The sequence below is a fragment of the Chiloscyllium punctatum genome, chromosome 5 (genome assembly GCF_047496795.1).
Source record: "Chiloscyllium punctatum isolate Juve2018m chromosome 5, sChiPun1.3, whole genome shotgun sequence".
In the NCBI taxonomy this organism is placed as follows: domain Eukaryota; kingdom Metazoa; phylum Chordata; class Chondrichthyes; order Orectolobiformes; family Hemiscylliidae; genus Chiloscyllium; species Chiloscyllium punctatum.
This window is the reverse complement of record NC_092743.1, coordinates 89,564,009-89,585,783: the sequence shown is the minus strand read 5'-3', so window position 1 is coordinate 89,585,783 and position 21,775 is coordinate 89,564,009. Positions and strand designations below refer to the sequence as shown.

The window sequence follows — 21,775 nt, the reverse complement described above, 5'->3', positions numbered from 1 at the left end:
TTATGCCCAAAATGTCTATTCTCCTGCTCCTGGGATGCTGCCTGACCTGCTGTGCTTTGCTCGCACCACACACACTACTCTGATCTCCAGCACTTGCAGTCCTCGCTTTCTCCAAATACATCTTTAAAAAATGTCCATTTTAAAGATGAGTAAGTTCTGGCTGCCTTAAAATGCATAAAGGTGGATAAATCCCCAAGACCTTATCAGATGTACCCTAGAACTCTGTGTAAAGCTAGGGAAGTGATTGGGCCCTTTGCTGAGTTATTTGGATCATTGATACCTGCAGGTGAGGTGTCAAAAGACTGGAGGTTTCCTAATGTGGTACCACTATTCCAGAAAGGTGGTAAGGAAGCCAGGGAACTATAGACCTGTGACTCTGACATTGGTGGTGGCAAGTTGTTGGAAGGGATACTGAGGGACAGGATTTAATGTATTTGGAAAGGCAAGGACTGATTAGGAATAGTTGACATGGCTTTGTGTGTGGGAAATAGTGTTTCACGAACTTGATTGAGATTTTTGTTGAAGATGTAACGAAGAGAATTGATGAGGGCAGAGCAGTGGACACGATCTATATGAAAGGCATTCAACAAGGTTCCTCATGGTAGACTGGTTCGCAAAGTTAGATCACGTAGAATATGAGGAGAACTAGTAAGTTGGCTACAGAACTGGCTTGAAGGTAGAAAACAGAGGGTGATGGTAGAGGGTTGCTTTCAGACTGGAGGCCTCTGGCCAGTGGTGTGCCACAACGATTGGTGCTGGGTCCACTGCTTTTCATCATCAAATTGAAAGAGTTCAAAAAAGATTACCAGGATGTTGCCAGGGCTGGAGGGTTTGAGCTATAGAGAGAGGTTGAATAGACTGGGACTATTTTCCCTGGAGATCAGAGGCTGAAGGGTGACCTTAGAGATTTATAAAATTGTGAGGGGCATGGATAGAGTGAATAGTGAAAGTGTTTTTCTTAGGACTGGTGAATCTAAAACTGGAAGGCATAGGTTTAAGATGAGGAGGGAATGGTTTAGAAGGGACTTAAGGGGCAACTTTTTTCACACGGAGAGTGGTGCGTGTATGCAATGAGCTGCCAGAGGAGGCTGATGCAATTACAACATCTTTAAAAGGCATCTGGATATGCATATGAATAGGAAGGATTTAGAGGGATATGGACCAAATGCTGGCAGATCGGGCAAGACTAATTTGGGTATCTGGTTTGCATGGACGGGTTGGATTGAAGAGTCTGTTTCCTTGCTGTATAGCTGTATGATTATAAGTATAGCACATAACCAAAATACTCAGTCATAATTTGCAATGTCCAGATACCCAATAAGCCAGATGTGCTAGTGCCTTATGTATTCTGCAACACTGCTATAACCAAAAGCTTCAAAAGCAGCAGATAAACTGACTTAGGTTTTCTTACATGGGAATGACTATCAAAAGTTTAACTTGAGAGCAGTGAAACACGAAGGGAAGTGCTGAAAATATGAAATGCCCTCTAGCAATGTTTTTCAGTAATTTTTTTGTACCATCTTCAAGGTTGAGGTCGTTGAAGGGGTAGCTGGAGAAGAAGACCATCATGATGAGCAAGAAGAGCAGGGTGAAGAAAATACTGAAGCTGAGGGGCAACATGATGAACATGATGATGATGGTATGGAACATGTATTTCTGTCCTGTCATTTATCCTGGTACCACTTATTCGTGTTGTGCATTTCCAGCTGCGCATACTCACTTCTGATCTTTTCAGCATGCACAATAAAAGGCCAATTTTTTTAGTAAAACTTTTAAAAAGTACTTCACTTGACAATTTTTACGTGTGTCAAATATACTTTTACTCGGTTACTAATATATTCGTGTTCACTAACTTTTCCTTAAAGGTTTGACCTTTATTTCTTCTACAAATATTCTTGGATGTCAGCAGAGGTAGCCTTTTTAAACACTAATTATAATGGGTTCCTTCTGCAAAGTTCTGTCGAGTGAATGCAGCTCGAACATTTACTTTGCACATTTTATTTTGCATGAGAAACTCTTTCCTGTTCATCCGGGATTATTGATTATTTTCTGTTTGTATTCATGTTGAGCCATATTAGTGTATGTAATCAATAGTTGAGAAGGTTGTTTAAAAGAATGATGGTTGAAATTCAACCTAAAATAAATCATCATTTTGTTGTGCTTCATTCACGATTTATATTGAGAAATTTTATTTTGACTCCTTTTAGGGAGTGATATGGAACTTGATCTCTTGGCAGCAGCAGAGACTGAAAGTGACAGCGAAAGCAACCATAGCAACCAAGACAATGCCAGTGGACGCAGGAGTGTTGTCACTGCAGCTACTGCAGGATCTGAAGCAGGTGATTTAGTTACAATTCTGTCAAATAATAAAGTTCAAAATCTTACCCAGCTCCTGCTTTGTTTACTATATAAATGGGTCACTTAGAGTAGTACTTGCTTCAAATTTTTGTTCAAACCAGCTTATTTCTAAGTCTATTCCTAATGCAATATTTTAATGAAGATTGGTTTTTAATGCTGGTTTGTAATGACCACTGTTATATACAAAAGCAGGTTTAATCAGAAGGTCTGCACTATATTTCTCTCCGCCTTTGTTGTTAGCATGATTTTTGAATCCTAAATTGCTTAACTTGAAAGTACCTGTTTCATGTGATTATTGTCACTACTTCACCAAACTACAAAGAATATATTGGCTGTCTACATGTAATTGCAGAGGAACCTCAGTTATCCGAACGAGATGGGTGGGCACTATTTCATTTTGGATAATCAATTGTTTGGATAATCGATTTTACCTTAAACAAGGGAAGCCATACTGATCTAACGCTGTGCTCTACCACAGAATTGATTTAAATATAGTTTTAGTGAGTCTGCTATTTAAACTAATTCTTGCAGTCTACCAATTATGGGTTAAAATGAGAAGTACTTACCATCATATAAATACTGTATATCAAATCCCAGCATTAAACAAGGTCCCAAACAGCAGCTGCGATCGTAAGAGCTTTTGTCAGTTTTCGGGAACCCAGTCTTGCGATAGAAACACAGAAGTACTGCCTCGCGCATGCGTTTACATTGTCAGTGTGTTTTTTAATGAACAGCCTGGTAAAGTGGCAGGGATACTGTAAACCACTTAGTTTTGTGAAGGGCAATGTAACAACTCCTACCTAAAAATATCCAGTTGCTGATGCTTGAGCTGCTTGTGTTTCTTTGCTTTTGCCAGTGTTTTCACATGCTCTTCAGTATGGGTAAATTGAATACATTTACCTCTTTGTAACGTTTTTGTGGGACCTTGAAATCTTCAGATAATCGAGGTTCCTCTGTAATCATGGTTACTTGTCTTTCTAACCTAGTAACTTGCCTGATTATTAAGGTGCCAGCAGCGTTCCAGCCTTTTTCTCTGAGGATGACTCTCAATCCAATGACTCTAGTGATTCTGATAGTAGCAGCAGCCAGAGTGATGATGAAGAACAGGATACATTTTTGCAGGATGAACCTTTGGAGAGAACCACCAGCAGTTCTCATGCGAACAGTGCAGCTCAGGCACCACGCTCTATGCAATGGGCTGTACGCAGTACCCAGAACCAAAGGTCAACTAATACTACTCCATCTAGTACTAGCACTCCTGCAGGTGAGTCTTAATGGAAAATTACTTGAGATTTTGTGTGGAGGTTGAGGATGGGTGGTTGACTTTGTGCAGTCAGCCCTTGCTGTTAATAATCATTTTGATGCTGACTGTAACTTTGTAATCCTGGGTTCACGTGGATTAGCACAAGTCCAAAGTTGTGGCTTGCTACTTTAATCTCCACTGTAGGCTGTCTTTTGGCCTGTTGAAGAGCTGGCCGTCATTGAAATAAGTGAGAATTTTAATTTTCCTGTACCACTTTAACTGCTGTAAACCTCCTTAAAAATTACCTAATTCAATTGGATGTTCTTAATGTGCCTTCTAAAAGTTGAGAAACTGTAGAATTGGCCTGCAAAACATAATTTTAAAACTGCAAAGGGCTATTTCTAAGACTTAGAGATGTACACCACCTCTGCCAGCCCGTTCCATGCATGTACCACCTGTGTGAAAACGTTGCCCCTTAGGTTACCTATATAACTTTCCCCTCTCACCCTAAACCTGTACCCTCTAGTTCTGGACTCCCCTACCCCAGAGAAAAGACCTTGTCTATTTACCCTATCCACATCCCTCATAGTTTTATGAACCTCTATTAAATCACCCCTAGCCTCTACTCCAGGGAAAACAGCCCCAGCCTGTTCAGCCTCTCCCTAAAGCTCAAATCCTCCAACCCTAGCAACATCCTTGTAAATCTTTTCTGAACCCTTTCACATTTCACAACATCTTTCCGATAGGAAGGAGACCAGAATTGCATGCAATATTCCAACAGTGGTGTAACCAATGTCCTGTCCAGCTACAACATGACCTCCCAACATCTGTACTCAGTACTCTGACCAATAGAGGAAAGCATATCAAATGCCACCTTCGCTATCCTATCTACCTGCAACTCCACTTTCAAGGAGCTATGAACCTGCACTCCACGGTCTCTTTGTTCAGCAACACTCCCTAGAACCTTACTACTAAATGTATAAGTCCTGCCCTGATATGCTTTCCCAACATGCAGCACCTCGCATTTTTTTTAAATTAAACTCCATCTGCCACTCGGCCCATTGGCCCATCTGATCAAGATCGTGTTGTAATCAGAGGTAACCTCCTTCGCTGTCCACTACTCCAATTTTGGTGTCACATTGGAATATTTTAGCTTCTGTCATTATCCCGTATGATTCTCAATGTATTTTCATCCATGTAAAATGTGATTTCAATTTGCTTCGTTACTTGTATGGGGTTCTGTCAAAATCTTTTCATGTGATCAGCAGTTTGGACAGCCTGGTGACATTAGGCGAAAGTGAGGACTGGAGATCGGAGTCCAGATTAGTGTGGTGCTGGAAAAGCACAGCAGGTCAGGCAGCATCCAAGGAGCAGGAAAATTGACGTTTCAGGCAAAAGCCCTTCATCAGGAAATGAGGCTTTTGCCCAAAATGTTGATTTTCCTGCTCCTTGGATGCTGCCTAACCGGCTGTGCTTTTCTAGCACCACATTAATCTTGAGCCTGGTGACATTACCCTAGCTGCTCACTATGGATGCCCAGTAAAGCACTTTGCAGTCAGTAGCAGTGTTATTGCACAATGCTGGAGATGACATACTTGCCGGAGACAGTGTTCAAATTTTAAATGAGATTTCCTTTAAAAGGCTAAATTAAGATATTTTTATTTGTGACTCAATTTGAAATTTCCACAAGAAATTAATTTGAAAACACCAAAGCAAAACATTAGGCTGCCTTTTCTTGACCCTGTGGAGACAAGTTTAGACAAAGGGAGTAGGAAAATAGTGAGAAGTCACATTCAGTCTGCCCATTGTACTTGGTTTTCCAGAGGTGAGCTGGAAGCAGAGTTGTTGCTCTGTTGGGGCAGACTGCCAATTAAGGTCCACCTTGAGACCATTATCTTTTTTTTCAAATGTCCTATCATGGTAGTGGCTCCCTACTAATCGTAAAGTCTGGCAACTCCATAGAAACTGATTCCTGGTTCAAGCTAGAAGCATCCAGGACTCCATGCTCCAAAAAAAGAGCTGCAGTCCATAGAAGTAAGCAAAACTAATCCAGTGAGAAGGTTCCCAATCCACACTTTTATAATTCTCAAATTTTCACGAAATGGCCAAGAGCTCTTTGATGTTGGAGTGTCCTCGCTTCAGCGGTGCCCATCTCTCCTCATCAGGCTGATAACCATTCTCTGGTTTCTCTTGGGCCTATTGCTTTGGGAAACATCTGCTGTTCTTAAAAAGAAGGGCAAACACAGGCTAACTAGAAACTCTCCTCAAGCAAGGCTGTGTTGCGCACGTTATTGACCTGTGTAGACTTGAAATCCCCATATGATCTCAACATTGGGAGCCAAGGACATGCCAGTAAATGTGGCTCATTCTAATTGTGAGCTGGCTCTCATTCTTTCTTCAATTTATGTTTGAGAGGTTTAAGAGAATACGGATAATTGTACTTGGTGTATAAATTTCATTGGCAATATTTTAGAGAACAGTGATTTCTTCACATATCTGTCTTTCAGGGGGCTCAGCAGGTTTAATTTATATTGATCCTTCAACCTTGCGACGCAGTGCTACCATCAGTACTAGTGCAGCAGCGGCAGCGGCAGCTCTGGAAGCAAGCAATTCCAGCAGTTACCTCACATCAGCAAGTAGCCTGGCACGAGCTTATAGTATTGTCATACGGCAGATCTCTGACCTCATGGGTTTAATTCCAAAGTATAATCACTTGGTGTACTCTCAGATACCAGCTGCCTTGAAAATAACATATCAGGATGCCATGAACTTGCAGGTTTGTACTGTTATGTGCTAACAAAATATATGTAGCAAGCATTTTTGGTGTCTTTGTTTAGAATGATTTTTTTTGAGAAATCTCTTTAATTCCCTAATTTATAATTCCTTATCTTCAGGCACCCACTGATCCAGTATTTACCTCGTTTGCTCCAGATTTCATGATTTCCGTGATATTATTTGCTTTTTGTTTCCATTCAGTCCTATTGGGTTTCCTCGACGACTTTCAACCCTGTTCTTCACTTTGCATTGACTGACAGAATGGAAAGTCACAAGAAGCTGCCATATATACACAATAAAGAAATTGTACAACAGTGCTGCCTTTCATGATTTTCCATTCCATCAGACAATGCAAAGTGAGTGTTCGTCTCATCCATGAGATCAGCTTCTCTTCCTTACTCCCATGCCAGCTAAAGTTGAAATGGTTGACTTTTCTCATCTGTTGTTCCCCTCCCTTTCTGTAGCTATTAACATTGCTATCATACTCCTAATGTTTATCAATGATGCAGCTTAACAGAGCCATCTCATTTCACCCACATCACATTACTTATCCAGTTGTTGTTCTTGCTGTTATCTCCAGAATCTGTTTTTCATCCCCACCCCCCATTTTCTCACAATGACTTCCTGTGGCAATATTATCCATGAGTATGGAGTTGGTGTTTATGCATGCATATATTGCCACCAGCCAGCTTTAACACTCCACTGCCTCTTAAATTTTCAATGCCATCTTTCTTGGCAAATGAGTTTCTGGCATCCAGTCTTTGACAATTTGTATTTTCCTACAGCCAAACCAAGGGAAAGCTAGTCATCTTCATTTGGCACAGTGGCTCAGTGGTTAGCACTGCTGCCTCACAGAACCAGCCTCAGGTGGCTGTCTGTGTGGAGTTTGCATATTCTCACCGTGTCAGCATAGGTTTCCTCTGGGTGCTCACACAATCCAAAGATGTGCAGGTTAGGTGAATTGACCATGCTAAATTGCCTGTGATCTTCAGTGCTTTGGAGCCTCCTGTAAAGTGCTGCTATACTGTATTTGGGTCTATTGGTAGGTAGTGCTTAGGTGGTTGGCATCATATTTCCGTTTCCTTGCTTGTCTGTGTCTCGCAATACAGTAGTGCTTCACAGGAGGCTCCAAAGCACTGAAGCTGTCACCTAGACAGGGAACAATACGTCTGCAAATCAACTTCCTAGCTCAGCGAACATACCTACAACTACGGCATGTGGTCGAAGTTCTATACCTCTCCCAGTGGGTGCAGAGCTAGATCACTAACCACTGTTAATCTAAACAAGACTCTTCGCAAGTTGTTCTTTTTGATCCTGAGCTGAACTTTCAAGTCCATATTCTCCGTTACAGAAAGAGACTGGTTGCTTCCTCCTCAGTTACATCATTTGCCTCATCCTGCTTCAACCCATTTGCTGAAAAACACATCAATGGCTCATTGCCTCAAATTCATCTATTTCAGTGTGCTGGCAAGAGGTGTGCATCTGCTGCACTCCTTCTGTTCATTAGATATGCAATGCCCTGTACCCCATTATATGCTGGTTCTACTCACTTATTATCCTTTTTTATTAAAATGTGCTAGAATTAGCAGATCACACAAAGGGTACTCTGGAGTCATACAGCACAGATCCTTCGGCTCAACTCTCTTCAATCAAAACCCTACGCCCATTCCTTTCCACAGCAACTTTTTATGCAGCACATACCCTTTACTTCTCTATCCTCACTGTCCAAAGTCACAAGCACTGCTTTTAGATGGAACAACAATGGGGTGTACTTTTTTCAATTCAGCGTTCACTGCATCCAGTGCAATTGTTTTTATGTTGGAGAGGCAAGGCACCGGTATGGTAATTGCTTTGTGGAACACCAAAGTTGTCTGTTAGTTCATTTGGTTGGATGGCTGGTTTCTGATGCAGTGTGGGTTCAATTCCTGCTCGAGCTGAGGTTACTATGGAGGACTGTCCTTCTCAACTCCTCCGCTTAATTCACCACACATCACCTCTCTCTGATGACAGAGCAACCCCCTGTGGTAGGGTAGGACTGGCAACTTTACCTTTTTAATCTGTAAGGGTGATCCTGAGTTTCCAGTTGCTTTTTATTTTAAATCATCACCTTGCTTTCACACTAACCTCTGTTCTCTGTCTCCTACTTCTCCAGTGTTGATCAACCCAAGTGTGAAGAAGAGCACCTGTGTTTTTTTTTGTTGAATAGACCCTTCACCACTTTACCAGCTCAACATTGAATTTGTAACTTTTTCATCCATTTTGTTTCATTTTTGCTAAAACAAAAGATCTTATTCTATTTGGATGGCAACTGTTCTTCATTTTGTCGTTCACACGAGGAAGCTTTGATTCCTTTGTTACAAAGCACTGCTGACACCTAGCTGTTGGATCTTCCCACAGGAGTTCAATCATGAGCCAGACAGCTTGTCTGCCTTCCTTGACGTGTATGCTTTTAAAACCCACCTTTTGTCAAGCTGTTATTCACCCTTCCTAGAATTTCACTCTTTGCCTTTGCGTCGGTTTGTAATTATGTAGATGTGAAGCACTTTGAAATGTTTTTCTGTTTCAAAAGTGCTGTTTAATGACCATTTGTAGTGTCTCTCTCAGGTTTTGGAATAAATACATAAGATTCTGGATTAAAATGTCAACATAATGTGGAAAAAAAGCAAAATATTCTAAATTTCCTTCCAGACTGCTCTTAATGTCAGTTATATTGAAATACTATTGAGTTCTCCTGTTTTGCCACAAGTTTTAAACGTTGTGGTATTTGAACCTCCACTTTTCTTCACGTCAGTGTATTGTTTCCTTTTAAGTTAGGAATAAATCTTATATTCTAAGGTTCTCCTAGCTGATGATTAAAAGATTTTGAAGTGTTCCAGCACACACTTACTCCACTGTAAGTCCCACATCTGTGAAGAAAATTATACTCACTCATGATAGCAACTGAAGCCTTGCCAATAATCTTTGTCTTCTGAAAGGCAGTTTGGTAGCCCAGCTCACCTAAGTCCCAGATTGTCATTGATGGAATTTTAAAATTGTTTTAAGTCTCCTGCCGTGTTACTGCAGTAACGTAACTTGATATCAATGTTTTCTTGACCTTATTTCTGTATTTTACTGAGAGAGATGTTGTTCCAAACCTGAGCAATCTTAATGTGATAACAAGGTGTGAAGAGCTTTGAAGTAATGATGTTCACCTTTCATCGTGGTTGCCTTCACCAGGAGCAGCGCTCCGAAAGCTAGTGTGCTTCCAATTAAACCTGTTGGACTATAACCTGGTGTTGTGATTTTTAACTTTGTACACCCTAGTCCAGCACCAGCATCTCCAAATCAAGATTAGAGTGGTGCTAAGGATGCACAGCAGGTCAGGCAGTATCCGAGGAGCAGGCAAATCGACGTTTCGAGCAGGAGCCCTGATGAAGCGCCAGTCTAATCTTGACTCAAATCTCTAGCATCTGCAGTCCTCACTTTCGCCTCCTTAATTAATCACTGAACTTGTGTTCAAAGTTGAACTTAATTCTGCATGCAAATAATTGCCTCATTACCTGCCCCTTCAGTTTGCCATATAACGTGTTACTTGTGTAAAGTTTCTGTGCCCAGCCTTACTACTTACCACAACTAACATGTTACTGCAGTTTTCTGAAAGAAGCACGAAAGGCTGATAGAATAAGGACTATCTAAATGTTCTTAAGCTCCAAAGGGCAGGTTATTGTTTCTCTTCTGGTTCCACAGTCCCAATTAGATGGCATTCAAATGCGGAAGTTGAACTAATTTTAGATTGCAGACTTGTAGCTAAGCCAAAAGTGAGGACTACAGATGCTGGAGATTAGAGAATAGAATGTGGTGCTGGAAAAACACAGCAGGTCATGCAGCATCCGAGGAGCAGGATCTCGACGTTTCGGGCAAAAGGCCTTCATCAGGCTTGAAACTTCAACTCTCCTGCTCCTCAGATGCTACCTGATCTGCTGTGTTTTTCCAGCACCCCATACTCTATTTGTAGCGAAGCCCGAGACTGGGAAATTGCTTAAGATTTTGTTTGGTTGTTTCTTCAGAATTATGTGGAGGAAAAGCTGATGCCCACGTGGAACTGGATGGTTAGCATCATGGACTCCACTGAGGCACAGTTACGCTACGGTTCAGCATTGTCCTCTGCGGGGGATCCTGGTCACCCCAGCCATCCTTTACATGCTTCTCAAAATTCTGCCAGGCGTGAGAGACTAACAGCACGTGAAGAAGCCAGTCTGAGAACATTAGAGGGAAGAAGGTAACCCCTCACTTTCTGGAATCGTGCGTTTTAATAATATGTTGTCATTTAGTTGAGGTGGACTGCTAAAGTCATAGTGTACTTTATTTGGGTAGTTTGCTCCAGAGTAATGCCGTTCTTGGAAATGTTATGTGCTACGGATGTCAATTTCCCAATTAAGCTAGTTCTCCGGCTGCTTTGACAGCTTTTCAGGCTAGTGACCTGGTTTCTGTAGAACTACCCAGAGATAATCTGCCATTGGCTTTGTGGGAAAAGTCTACCAAAAAACTACTTTATATAAACATGTTCCCTGCCCCCAAGATTTTAATCATATCGCTTATCCATAAAATTTCCATAAATACCTCAGGAGAACACCACTTCACCGCCCCCTCTGCATGAAGAGATTTTTAAGTTTTGTTAACTTTGTATGGTGTTAAATTTTAGATGCATAAGGTGGCTTTGAAACAGTACTGTGCACACACTTTAATCTGTACAAGAGAGATGTTCCCATAATGGAAGGGAGCGCTGACGCAAATTAGGGCATTTTGAAGTGTATGAAGGGGTAGTTGACCACCAGTTGTAATGAGCATTGGTGTCATGTTACTGAAGAACTTTCTGCCCATCCTTTTATTTCTTGTTGAATAAAAGTTAAATAAAAATTGTCACCTACTGGATGATTTCACTTCGGGCTCAGTAACACCTTTTATTCTCGATTGCTTAACATGAATATGTTTTTCATTTTTGCCCAATTACATATTAGATGTGCAGACAAGGCATTCTCACAGAATGAATGTGGAGTAGGAAAATAAGTTAAGGGATGTTGCACAATGTTAAGAAATTATGCTAATCCGTACTATGATTCAATTCAAAACTTGTGCATTCAATAGTTGGAGGAATTGGAATGCATTAGTGTGCATTCATTGCACACTCCTATCATGTGCATTAGCCTCTAAACATTATTTGATAAATATTCCATCAAATATTTTATTTGCTATAAAGTGAGAATCTAAATTTATGGTTTTGGAATTCACATTTGGACCTGGTTTGATGTTATTGTGTTGAGGTATTTGTAAATGGATTACTTAAACATGTTTAATTTTGACTGAAATTATCTCAATGGAGCCATTGTGCTTAACAAGCAGAAGTATTATTAGCATGCATAGCAAGCAATGTTATCTGTCCAGAAGAATAATACTTTTTAAAAATCAAAATTTTAAATTTTCAAGTTCACAAAATGTTAATCTAATCATTATCAAACTAAATGCAGCATAGAAGGCATGCTTTTATGCTTTATTTGGTCTGATTTACTTTTGTACTGAGCTGATTTGCTGTGGATGAATTGTAGATGTTGATGCTCATTGTAATTTTGCCAATGTTTTTATCTTCCCAGACGTGCTACTTTGTTGAATGCTCGTCAAGGAATGATGTCTGCACGTGGTGATTTTCTCAATTATGCCCTTTCTCTCATGCGTTCCCATAATGATGAGCATTCTGATGTACTGCCAGTGCTGGATGTTTGCTCATTAAAGCATGTAGCATATGTCTTCCAGGCACTTATTTACTGGATTAAAGCAATGAACCAGCAGACAACGTTGGATACACCACAACTGGATCGAAAACGGTACTTTGTGTTCAGTTTTTAAAAACTATTTTTGCATTGTGTTGATAGAAAAGTTACTTTATTGTCCACCCTTAATATGCCTAATTGACTGTCTTGTAGTCTTGCTTATGATACTACAGTATTTTGTGCCAGTGCAGTGCAGCAAAACAGTGGTATTTTGATGAATGGGTAACGGTAAAAAATGTCTTTGAGAGTTTATAACACAAAATCTTAGTGTCCCTTTGCTCTTGTTGCTCTTATTTGTCTTGTGAATGGAGTTTACAGAAGTAGGACTTGTGCAGTGCATCCTGCTGTATACTGTGGCCACAGTGAACTGATGGTCGAGGAGATGTGTATTGAATCTTGTGGAAAAGACAGCTACTAGATTGCTGTCCTGGGTGATGTAGAGCTACTTATGTTCTTGAAGTTATAGTTATCCCCCTGGTGATGATTCTGTCACACTTTTGACTTCAGTTTTACAGATGGCATAGAAGTTTTGAGGGGACAAAGCTAATGCATTAACTGCAGAGCACCCAATTTCTTCCCCACTCCGATAACCACATTGTTCTGATACTTGTATGTAACTGTGCTACAGTGTGATTGATAGCTTAACCAAGTAATCAACATATACTGGAGAACTGGATAGATTTCATGCTTTGCTGCCCATGGGTGAAGTGGCAGGAGGATGGCTAATGTGATTTGTTTATTTACGAAGGGCAACTGGAATAAGCCAGGTAATTACAGACCAATTAGTTTGATGTCAGTGGTCAGGAAATTATAGAGAAAATCTGAAGGACAGGGTTAATCGATACTTGAAAAGGCAGGAGTTGATCAGGGATAGTCAGTATGGGTTTGTTAAAGGAGAATCCTATCCCATTCATTTGAGTTTTGAGAAGGTGTCTAAATATACTGATGAGTTGAGGTGGTTTACATGGATATCAGCAAGGGCCTTTGACTAGATCCCACGTGGAAAACTTATCTAAGAGTCCATGGAATCCAAGGCAAGTTGGCAAACTGGATCCAAAATTGGCTTACAAACTGGAGGCAAAGCGGGGTGGTGGTGGGTTGTTTTTGTATTGGAAGCCTGTGACCAGTGGTGTACCACAGGCTTCAGTGCTGCAACCTGTGCTGTTAATGTACATTATGACTTGAATGTAAATGCCGAAGGTATAATTAAGTTTGCAGATGACACAAAAATTAGTGTTGCTATGCATAATGATTTGGGAGAGCAATGGCGTTGAACTTAAACCTGACTAAATGTAAAATGATGCATTTCAATAAGGGAAGGATATCTGGTGCTTAGAGATCTTGGTGTATTAGTCCATAGATCCCTAAAGGACGCGGCATATGTAAGCAAAGTGATATAGAATTTTGGAGCAAGGATATCTTGTTACAACTTCTGTTCAGCCACGGATGGAATTCCTTGTGCATTTCTAGTCACCACACCATCAGAAGAATGTGTTTGCACTGGAGAGGGTGCAGAGGATATTCATCAGGACATTGTCTGGGATGAAAAGTCTCCATTATGAGGAGAGAATGGTTAGGCTGGGCTTATTTTGTTCCTTGGAGCAGGTGAGGCTGAAGGAGTGTCTGAGGTAAACAAAATTGAGAGTCGTAGACAGTAGGTTGTGAAAATCTCTTCCCTGCAGCAGCCTGTCTTAAGTCAGAGGGCATAAGTTTTAAGTGAGGAATAAGTGGTTTGGAGGGAAACAGAGGAAAGCTTGTTTCACCTAGAGGGTGGTGGAAATGTGAAACATGTCTGTGAGGGTGGTGGAGGCAAGTACTTTTGCAATGTTTAAGGAACATGTGGATGAGTACTTAAAATGCCAGGCCCTAATATGCTGTGGGCCAAGTGCTGGTAAATGGGATTAATGTAGTTTGGTGTTTAATGGTGGGCCAGAGGTTGTGTTCCTTTGCTTTATGACTTGAAAGAGACCATGACATGTATTCACAGAAATTTGCTGTATTTAGTTTAAATACTTGAGTCTTCAAAAATAACGCAGTTTTTGATGTGGATGTCAAATCCTTTCCTTCATATATAAGAAAATAAAGTCACTTTGCTGCTCTGAGATGGAGTTGTACGACTGGGAATGAGATGCTTCATTGTTGTTTGAAATTAGGTTGTGTAAATTGTGGGAGTGAATAAGCAATGCTTTAAACATGTTCACTTACCTTATGTTGCTATTTAAATCATAAATGCAAAATCTAATACAAATTGTTGAGCTGCTTAATTTGTAACCGAAATATTTCCTTCTGGAGTAAATTTTCATCAGGGTAGAAATCTATGGGTGAAATGGCCGCTATCATATTATTTCAGTTTTGTTTTTCAAGAGGATTCCACAGGAGGAAGCAGTTTAGCATAGATTTAAGGGTTGAGTGGTATTTAAAGGAAGTGGGCATCTGTCATAACTTTAAAAACAATTGCTATCTCATGTTTAGTGTGTTAATATTAAATGGAGTTTGTCTTACCAGAAATAAGTTATTAAAACTTGTATTTTGGCACGATATCTGTAATGTGCCAATCTTCACAGGACTCGAGAGTTGTTGGAGCTGGGTCTTGACAATGAGGATTCGGAGCATGAAAATGATGATGATACAAATCAGAGTGAGTCCTTTTGTGCTTAATGAGCTGTGCATTGTCGAATGGCCTATTTAATTCTCTCTTTTACAGTAATTTTAAATTCCTTTTTACATCTATGACTGGACTTTTAAGAGCATATACCTGCAATTGACCTGCAATATATTGCAGAAATAAGAATTTCTCAACTATGTCTCGGAACTTATTTTAAAATGATGGTATAATGAGAAAATATAGACTTTGTGGGGAAGAAATTAAACCTCTCTCTGCTTAATTAAAAGTCGTCTAAGAGATAATATGGAGATCAAAGAATCAGCACACTGCAACATGGTAGGCTGTTGGAGAAAATGCAGAGGCATGGAATTGAGGGCGATTTAGCAGTTTGGATTAGAAACTGGCTTTCTGAAAGAAGGCAGCAAGTGGTGGTTGATGGAAAATATTCAGCTTGGAGTCTGTTTACTAGTAGTATGCCACAAGGATCTGTTTTGGGACCAATTCTGTTTGTCATTTGTATAAATGACTTAGACGCAGGCATAGGTGGATGGATAAGTAAATTTGCAGACGGCATTAAAGTCGGTGGAGTAGTGGACAGTTTGGAAGAATGTTACAGGTTGCAGGGGATCTTGGATAAACTGCAGAATTGGGCTGAGAGGTAGCAAGTGGAGTTCAATGCAGCTATATGTGAGGTGATGCACTTTGGGAAGAATAACAGGAATGCAGAGTACTGGGTCAATGGAAAGATTCTTGGTAGTGTGGATGTGCAGAGGGATCTGGGAGTCCATGTACAAAGATCCCTGAAAGTTGCCACCCAGGTGGATTGTGCTGTTAAGAAGGCTTACGGGGTGTGTTAGGTTTCATTTGTAGAGGGATTGAGTTCCGGAGCCGCAATATCATACAGCAACTATACAAAACACTGGTGCGGCCACACTTGGAATATTGTGTACAGTTCTGGTACTTTGGGAAGGATGTGGAAACATTGGAAAAGGTGCAGAGGAGATTTACCAGGATGTTGCCTGATCTGGAGGGAAGGTCTAATGAGGAAAAGCTGAGAGACTTTAACCTGTTCTCATTGGCAAGAAGGCGGTGAAGAGGGGATTTAATAGAGACATACAAGATGATCAGAGGATTAGATAGGGTAGACAGTGAAGGTCTTTTTCCTAGGGTGATGACTTCAGCATGTACGAGGGGGCATAACTACAAACTGAGGGGTGATAGATTTAAGACAGGTCAGAGGCAGGTTCTTTATGCAGAGAGTGGGAAAGGTATGGAATGCCCTACCTGCTAATGTAGTCAACTCAGCCACATTAGGGAGATTTAAACAATCCTTAGATAAGCCCATGGATGATTTTGGGATAGTGTAGGGGGATGAGCTGAGAATAGTTCACAGGTCGGCGCAGCATCAAAGGTCGAAGGGCCTGTTCTGCACTGTGTATTGTTCTGTGTTCTATTGGAAGTTGGATCTGGACACTTTACAGGTCTCTCCTTTTTAAAAACAAAAGGTGTGGAGCCCTTGTAAATGCTAATAACAACCTAATACCTGTTTTGTGACTTTAAGAGAAAATTGACATGGCACTGAGAGCTCTGCAAAGCTCTTTGTGGCATTGACTCATTTCCCCTGAAACCCCACTGCGTTCCTTCCTTCTATTGTCACTTTCTTTGTTCAACACTTCCAAGAATGCTGCAGCCACTGAAGTAAATTATTTCAAATCAGTCAATATAAACTGGGAAGAGTTGCTAATTGGTATTCACCAATTATTTGCATAAGAATCCAGATCCAATTTTGGGCAGCTATCTGGCACCAGTTTTTGAGCATGCAGGCTTTGCACAGTAACGAGCCTGAACATAGGAATAGGCTTTTTGTTGTTTGTTCTATAAGTGAACTGTTCATAATGCACACTTGCAGTCACCACTTTTTCTATATTCCACTCAGTTGTATCTTTCATTGTTACTGGTACCTGTTTCCTTATTTACCTTTTCCTATCTGCATAATGAACTTGCAGTCATTTGTAGAACCTGTAGTACCTGTTAGTTGTGTTTTTGATTCTTACTTGTTGGCACTCGTTCTTTTTACAATTGAGTTTGATTACTTATTCTGAGTATTAATTGGAACATGACATTATTTTTGGTTCAACATTGTTCTAGCTTTATGTTCAACGTGATTGCAATTTTATGGACCTTTCTACGTGCTATCTTTAGGTCTTTTTATTTTAAGGAAAGTTACTTTCTTCAAATTTTTTATGGACATTAGTTATGTTAGATTTACAGAGCTCTGCCAGCTGTCGTGCTCATTCACTCATGTCCTAATCAGAAATGGACATGCTAGTGATCCTGACTCTGGGATTAACTGTGTGTTGAATTGTGATTATGGATATAACTGAGATTTCTCCGACGCCACCAATCCTGTATTCCTTAAATAGCTTCCTTGTTTGATAAGTATTTGGATTGACAAGGATGATGTACCGATTAATTTGTCAGTTAACTATTTTAGATATGTTATGCCACAATTCTTTGGTCCTTGGGACTTACACCTGGATGTTTTGGCCCAGAGTATGACCACAATCAATGCACCAGAAGACCCCAGATTAATTTATTCTAGGTGTGCTGAGCATAAAATGCAGTAGCTGTTTGTGTCCATCGCACTTTTAAACCAGCTATATCAATTAATGTCATTGGAACTTTACATAAATTAAAATGACTAAAGTCAATATAGATTAATTGACAGCTTTTGTGTCCATTATTCATAGTTCCAGTTTCTAAAATTCTGCGAGGCAAGTTCATTTCTCTTGCATTTCATTTTTGAATTATTTGGTTTGCTAGTAGTGGATATGGCTATGTGTACTGTGATCAAAAACTGAGACTTTTTTCTGCTTTAGGTTCTGGCCTGCATGACAAGGATGATGAAACACTTTCCACAGAAGCGGGCCAAAATCATCCATTCTTTCGGCGTTCTGATTCCATGACCTTCCTTGGTTGTATTCCCCCAAATCCATTTGAAGTTTCTCTCGCTGAAGCAATTCCCCTAGCAGACCAACCTCACCTTTTACAAGTAAGCATAAGAGCACTGATTAGTCTACTCAGGCATTTTATTTATAAGTTTCTTGCTCTGGTTCTGGGACAAGAATATGGTGCTGGAAAAGTACAGCAGGTCAGGCAGCATCTGAGGACCAGGAGAATTGATGTTTTGAGCATAAGCCCTTCATCAGGAATGTGGTTCTGGGAGGTTGGTTAGCACAGTTGCCTGGGTGCCTAGTTAGTGATGCAGAGTGACACCAACATTGTGGAATCAGCAAATCCTACACCAGTTGAGGTTACCATGAAGGGACTCCCCTTCTCAACCTTTCCCCTTGCCAGAGGTGTGATGACTCAGTTTAATCCACCACCAGTCATCTCTGTCTAATAAGAGAGCAGACCTATGATCTGGTAAGACTATGATGTCTTTACTGTTAATCATGTTGCAATGACTGCCTATGCAAATTGTATTCTGTGCTGAAGCTTTGAAGGAAGACTCAAATTAGAATGATCATTTACTAGTTCTTTAGGGAAAATTGTTTTAAATTGTGTTTTGGGTCTTTCTCTTTCTCCAGCCCAACGCTAGAAAAGAAGATTTATTTGGTCGCCCAAGCCAAGGTTTATATTCCTCCTTTTCAGGCCTTGGGAAAGGTATAACTGAAGTAACTGTGGATAGAAACTGCCTAGAGGTAAGATCTGCGTATACAAAGTGTTTTCTCATGAAATGTATGGTAAGGGACTGTGTGCAGGAATGTATTACTCCTTCGGTACTGCCATTTCCTGCTGCAGCATTCAATCTCTTGTATTTCTTTTGTAGAAGACGCCAGTGAAGTAAACGTTTATGTATTAGCAAATACTTTTTTCCTGACTTGCTTGCAGTTTTTCTTTGTTCTTAGGCCAGTGGAATATCGCAACAATTTGTATTTATATAGTAGTACAGTATAATAACGCTTCCCAAGTCATTTCACAGGAGTGATCTAAAACAAAATTTGGTTCTAAGCCTCATTATCAAATGTTTGGACTGCTTTGTCAAGGAAACTGATTTTGAGGAGAGCCTTAATGGACCTCAGAGAGGCAGAGGGCTTTAGGAAGAAAGTTCCAATGCTATGGACCCAGGCAACTGAAGGCGTGGTTACCAATCATGGCAAAGTTAAAGTTAAGATACCCAAAGACAGAATGAAATGAGTGCAGCTATCACAGAGATTTATGGAGTTGGAGGATAAGAAGAAATGACGCCATGACTGAAGTTGGACCAGTGCTAATTTTTATTTTGTTGTTAAAGCAGGAGTCGCCATAAGTCAATGAACATAAGTGGTACAGAAATGGGACATAGTAAGCTAGGTTGTATGCATCAGAATGCACTCTCATCAGCTTTCCTGTAGGTAAAGGAAATCAAATTCAAGTTCAGAAGGTTTGGAGTTATTGAGCATCTTTAAAATTATTTTTCAGTAAGACGTCCACTTTATTTACATCCAGTATGTAGGAAGCTTTTTTATAATAGATATTTTTATTGAAAATTTAGCATGTTTTTTACACGTGTACAAAAGAAAACTTTAAAAAAACCCAAGTATAAACATTGATATACAATTAAATCTTAAATAATAACCAAAATCTATCAAACTGGAAAAAAGAAATACCGAGAGGGGGGGAAAAACACCAAAACTCAACTAACTACTCATCTAACCTACAACTATCCAGAGTGTATGATTAAATCTCTTACATTATTCAAGAGAAAAAAAAACGACAGATAACACAGAAATTGAGTAGTGATATACATGCTCGGAATGTGTTAACGTCAGATCATAACAAAACCCGTATTCATGCGGGATTCCTCTCCGAAGGGGCCCCGGACCAGCCAGGTTCACCATCTCAATTAAATAAAAGCCCTTGTTAGGATGACCGAGATATCTGTATTTGTGTAATTCAAGAAGGGCTGCCATATTTTATGGAATAATTCGGTTTTTTGGTGCACCATATTTGTAATTATTCTGTGCCAATTCGCAAGTCCATGAGGGCCCTCAGCCACCCAGTTTACCAAAATATTTTTCCTTGCACAGAAAGAGAGAATGGAAAATAATGTCTTCCCTGTCTTATTTCAAGTGTTCTTTATCCAATAAGTATGTCTCCTCTAAGAGAGCTATATCAACCTTTCTTTCTTGAGGTTTGATAATATTTTCTTCCTTTTGATTGGTGAATTACTCCCCATGACATTCCAGTTGCGCCATCTAATCGGCTGATTAACCATAATCACCAGGCAAGTCCGAGACCCCTCGGGAGAAGAAACCCTATTCAAAACATCCCGAGCATAGAGCATATAAAATTCACAAAAATAAAGGCTCTTTAATACACTCTGAGCAGTATAATCAAAAACTATTTCTAAATTTTAAAAAAACTTATTTAAACTGAGATTTTCCCCCTTGTTCCCAGGGGGCATCACTTCCTTTCCAAAAGCCCATCATATCCTCTCCCAACCAGTGCCCCACCCTTGACCCAGGCACCCCACGATAGGATAAAAAAAATTCAAATATACTACTGAGCTAGAGTTAACAATGAGTACCCTACCCACACCAACACCTGGATATATTTGGTAATATTAATACCATGTATGAACATGTAGAACTATAAAATTACAGTCTCAACAAATAATAATTAAATATAGTAATACAAAATACAGGGGAAAATAATCACATTCCTAAAGTCAGATAAAATAGGATAAGGTAACCACCTCTCTTTCCCCTCCACCCACCTACATTAACTAGACCCCCTGGCCTACATATATATATTTAGAAAAAAGGCAGGAGAAAATCACTAAGTGGAGAACAAATAAATAAACCCCTCTCCCCACCCCCCCGGAGATGATGATAAACAATAAGGTAATGAAAATAGGGAGTAAACCGGGGTGGGGGAGGGCAAAACAACATCAACTAACTCTTACAATTTATCTAAGAAAGTCCAAAAATTCCTTGGCCTTCTCTGGTGATCCGAAGTTGTACACGGACTCTTCATGCTGAAGCGTAGCGTAGCTGGGTGGTGCAAGGAGTACTGAATGTTTAAGTCCCTTAAATGCTGCTTCGCTTCATCAAACGCCTTCCTCTTTCGGACCAAAGCTAGGGAAAAGTCCTGGAATAACATCATCTTGGATCCTTTCTATATCATGGCTTGGGGTCTTTCCCAAGATATCGGGAAGCTTCCAAGAGCATCTGCCTCTCCTTATAGCTCTGCAGCCGGAACAGGACCCGGCAGTGGCGCTGGTTCGAGCCTGGCCCGCGCACTGCAACACGGTCGGCCCATTCCACCCTTACCTGGCCTGGTCAAGCCTCCAGATTTAACAGCTATGGAAGCCACTGCTCAAGGAACACTAAGTTGGCCTCCTCCTCCCTGTTCGGGAAGGCCCAGCAAATGAATATTTTTTCGACGACCTCTATTCTCGAGGTTGTCAATGTGATTCTCTACGGTCCGGACTTGCTGTTTGAGAGTCCGGACCCGATCCACTGCCGATTCTGCTATATCTTGGAGGACGCGGCCTTTAGCTCCGCCCCTCTGACTCGGTGCTCGATTTCCTCGATGTCTCGGTTGTGCTTTTGTAGCACAGCCGAGAGTGAATTCCATCTGCTCCGGGACTCTTCGATGAAGGCATTGATCTTCACGTCATGTGTTGGAGATTATTTCCGTGCGATTCGCCACCGTAAGTAAGTCCTCCAGGGTGGCTACGGATGCGTCTGCTGCTGCTGGGGAGGGTGAGGAAGGGGCTCCTACCTGCTGAGAACTGCAGGCTCCATTCCCCCTAATCATTTTTACAGGAGACTAGACTGTTTAAATTTAGTACTGAGCAACTAATTACATTAAGTAAAAACTATTTTAAATTCTTTGGTAAGTGTGGTAGAGGCGGGTGGCCCAATTTGCCCAAGCTTTGGGAGGAGCACTATAGACTCAGACTTGCTGGGTCGCTGCCATCTTGGATCTTCTCCAGGAAGC

At 40.6% G+C, this 21,775-nt stretch overlaps 1 protein-coding gene across 8 annotated transcripts in view; it reads left to right on the top strand.

The window, feature by feature from the left end:
* Positions 1-21,775, top strand: part of ubr5 (ubiquitin protein ligase E3 component n-recognin 5) — a 164,186-nt gene that overhangs the window by 120,562 nt on the left and 21,849 nt on the right. For all 8 annotated transcript variants that reach the window (XM_072570726.1, XM_072570728.1, XM_072570730.1 and 5 more), the window contains 9 exons: positions 1,528-1,639; positions 2,208-2,339; positions 3,365-3,622; positions 6,109-6,377; positions 10,423-10,634; positions 12,004-12,234; positions 14,745-14,818; positions 17,665-17,837; positions 18,376-18,489. In XM_072570726.1, coding sequence (XP_072426827.1) covers positions 1,528-1,639; positions 2,208-2,339; positions 3,365-3,622; positions 6,109-6,377; positions 10,423-10,634; positions 12,004-12,234; positions 14,745-14,818; positions 17,665-17,837; positions 18,376-18,489 — 1,575 coding nt within the window. The remainder of the gene's footprint in view (positions 1-1,527; positions 1,640-2,207; positions 2,340-3,364; positions 3,623-6,108; positions 6,378-10,422; positions 10,635-12,003; positions 12,235-14,744; positions 14,819-17,664; positions 17,838-18,375; positions 18,490-21,775) is intronic.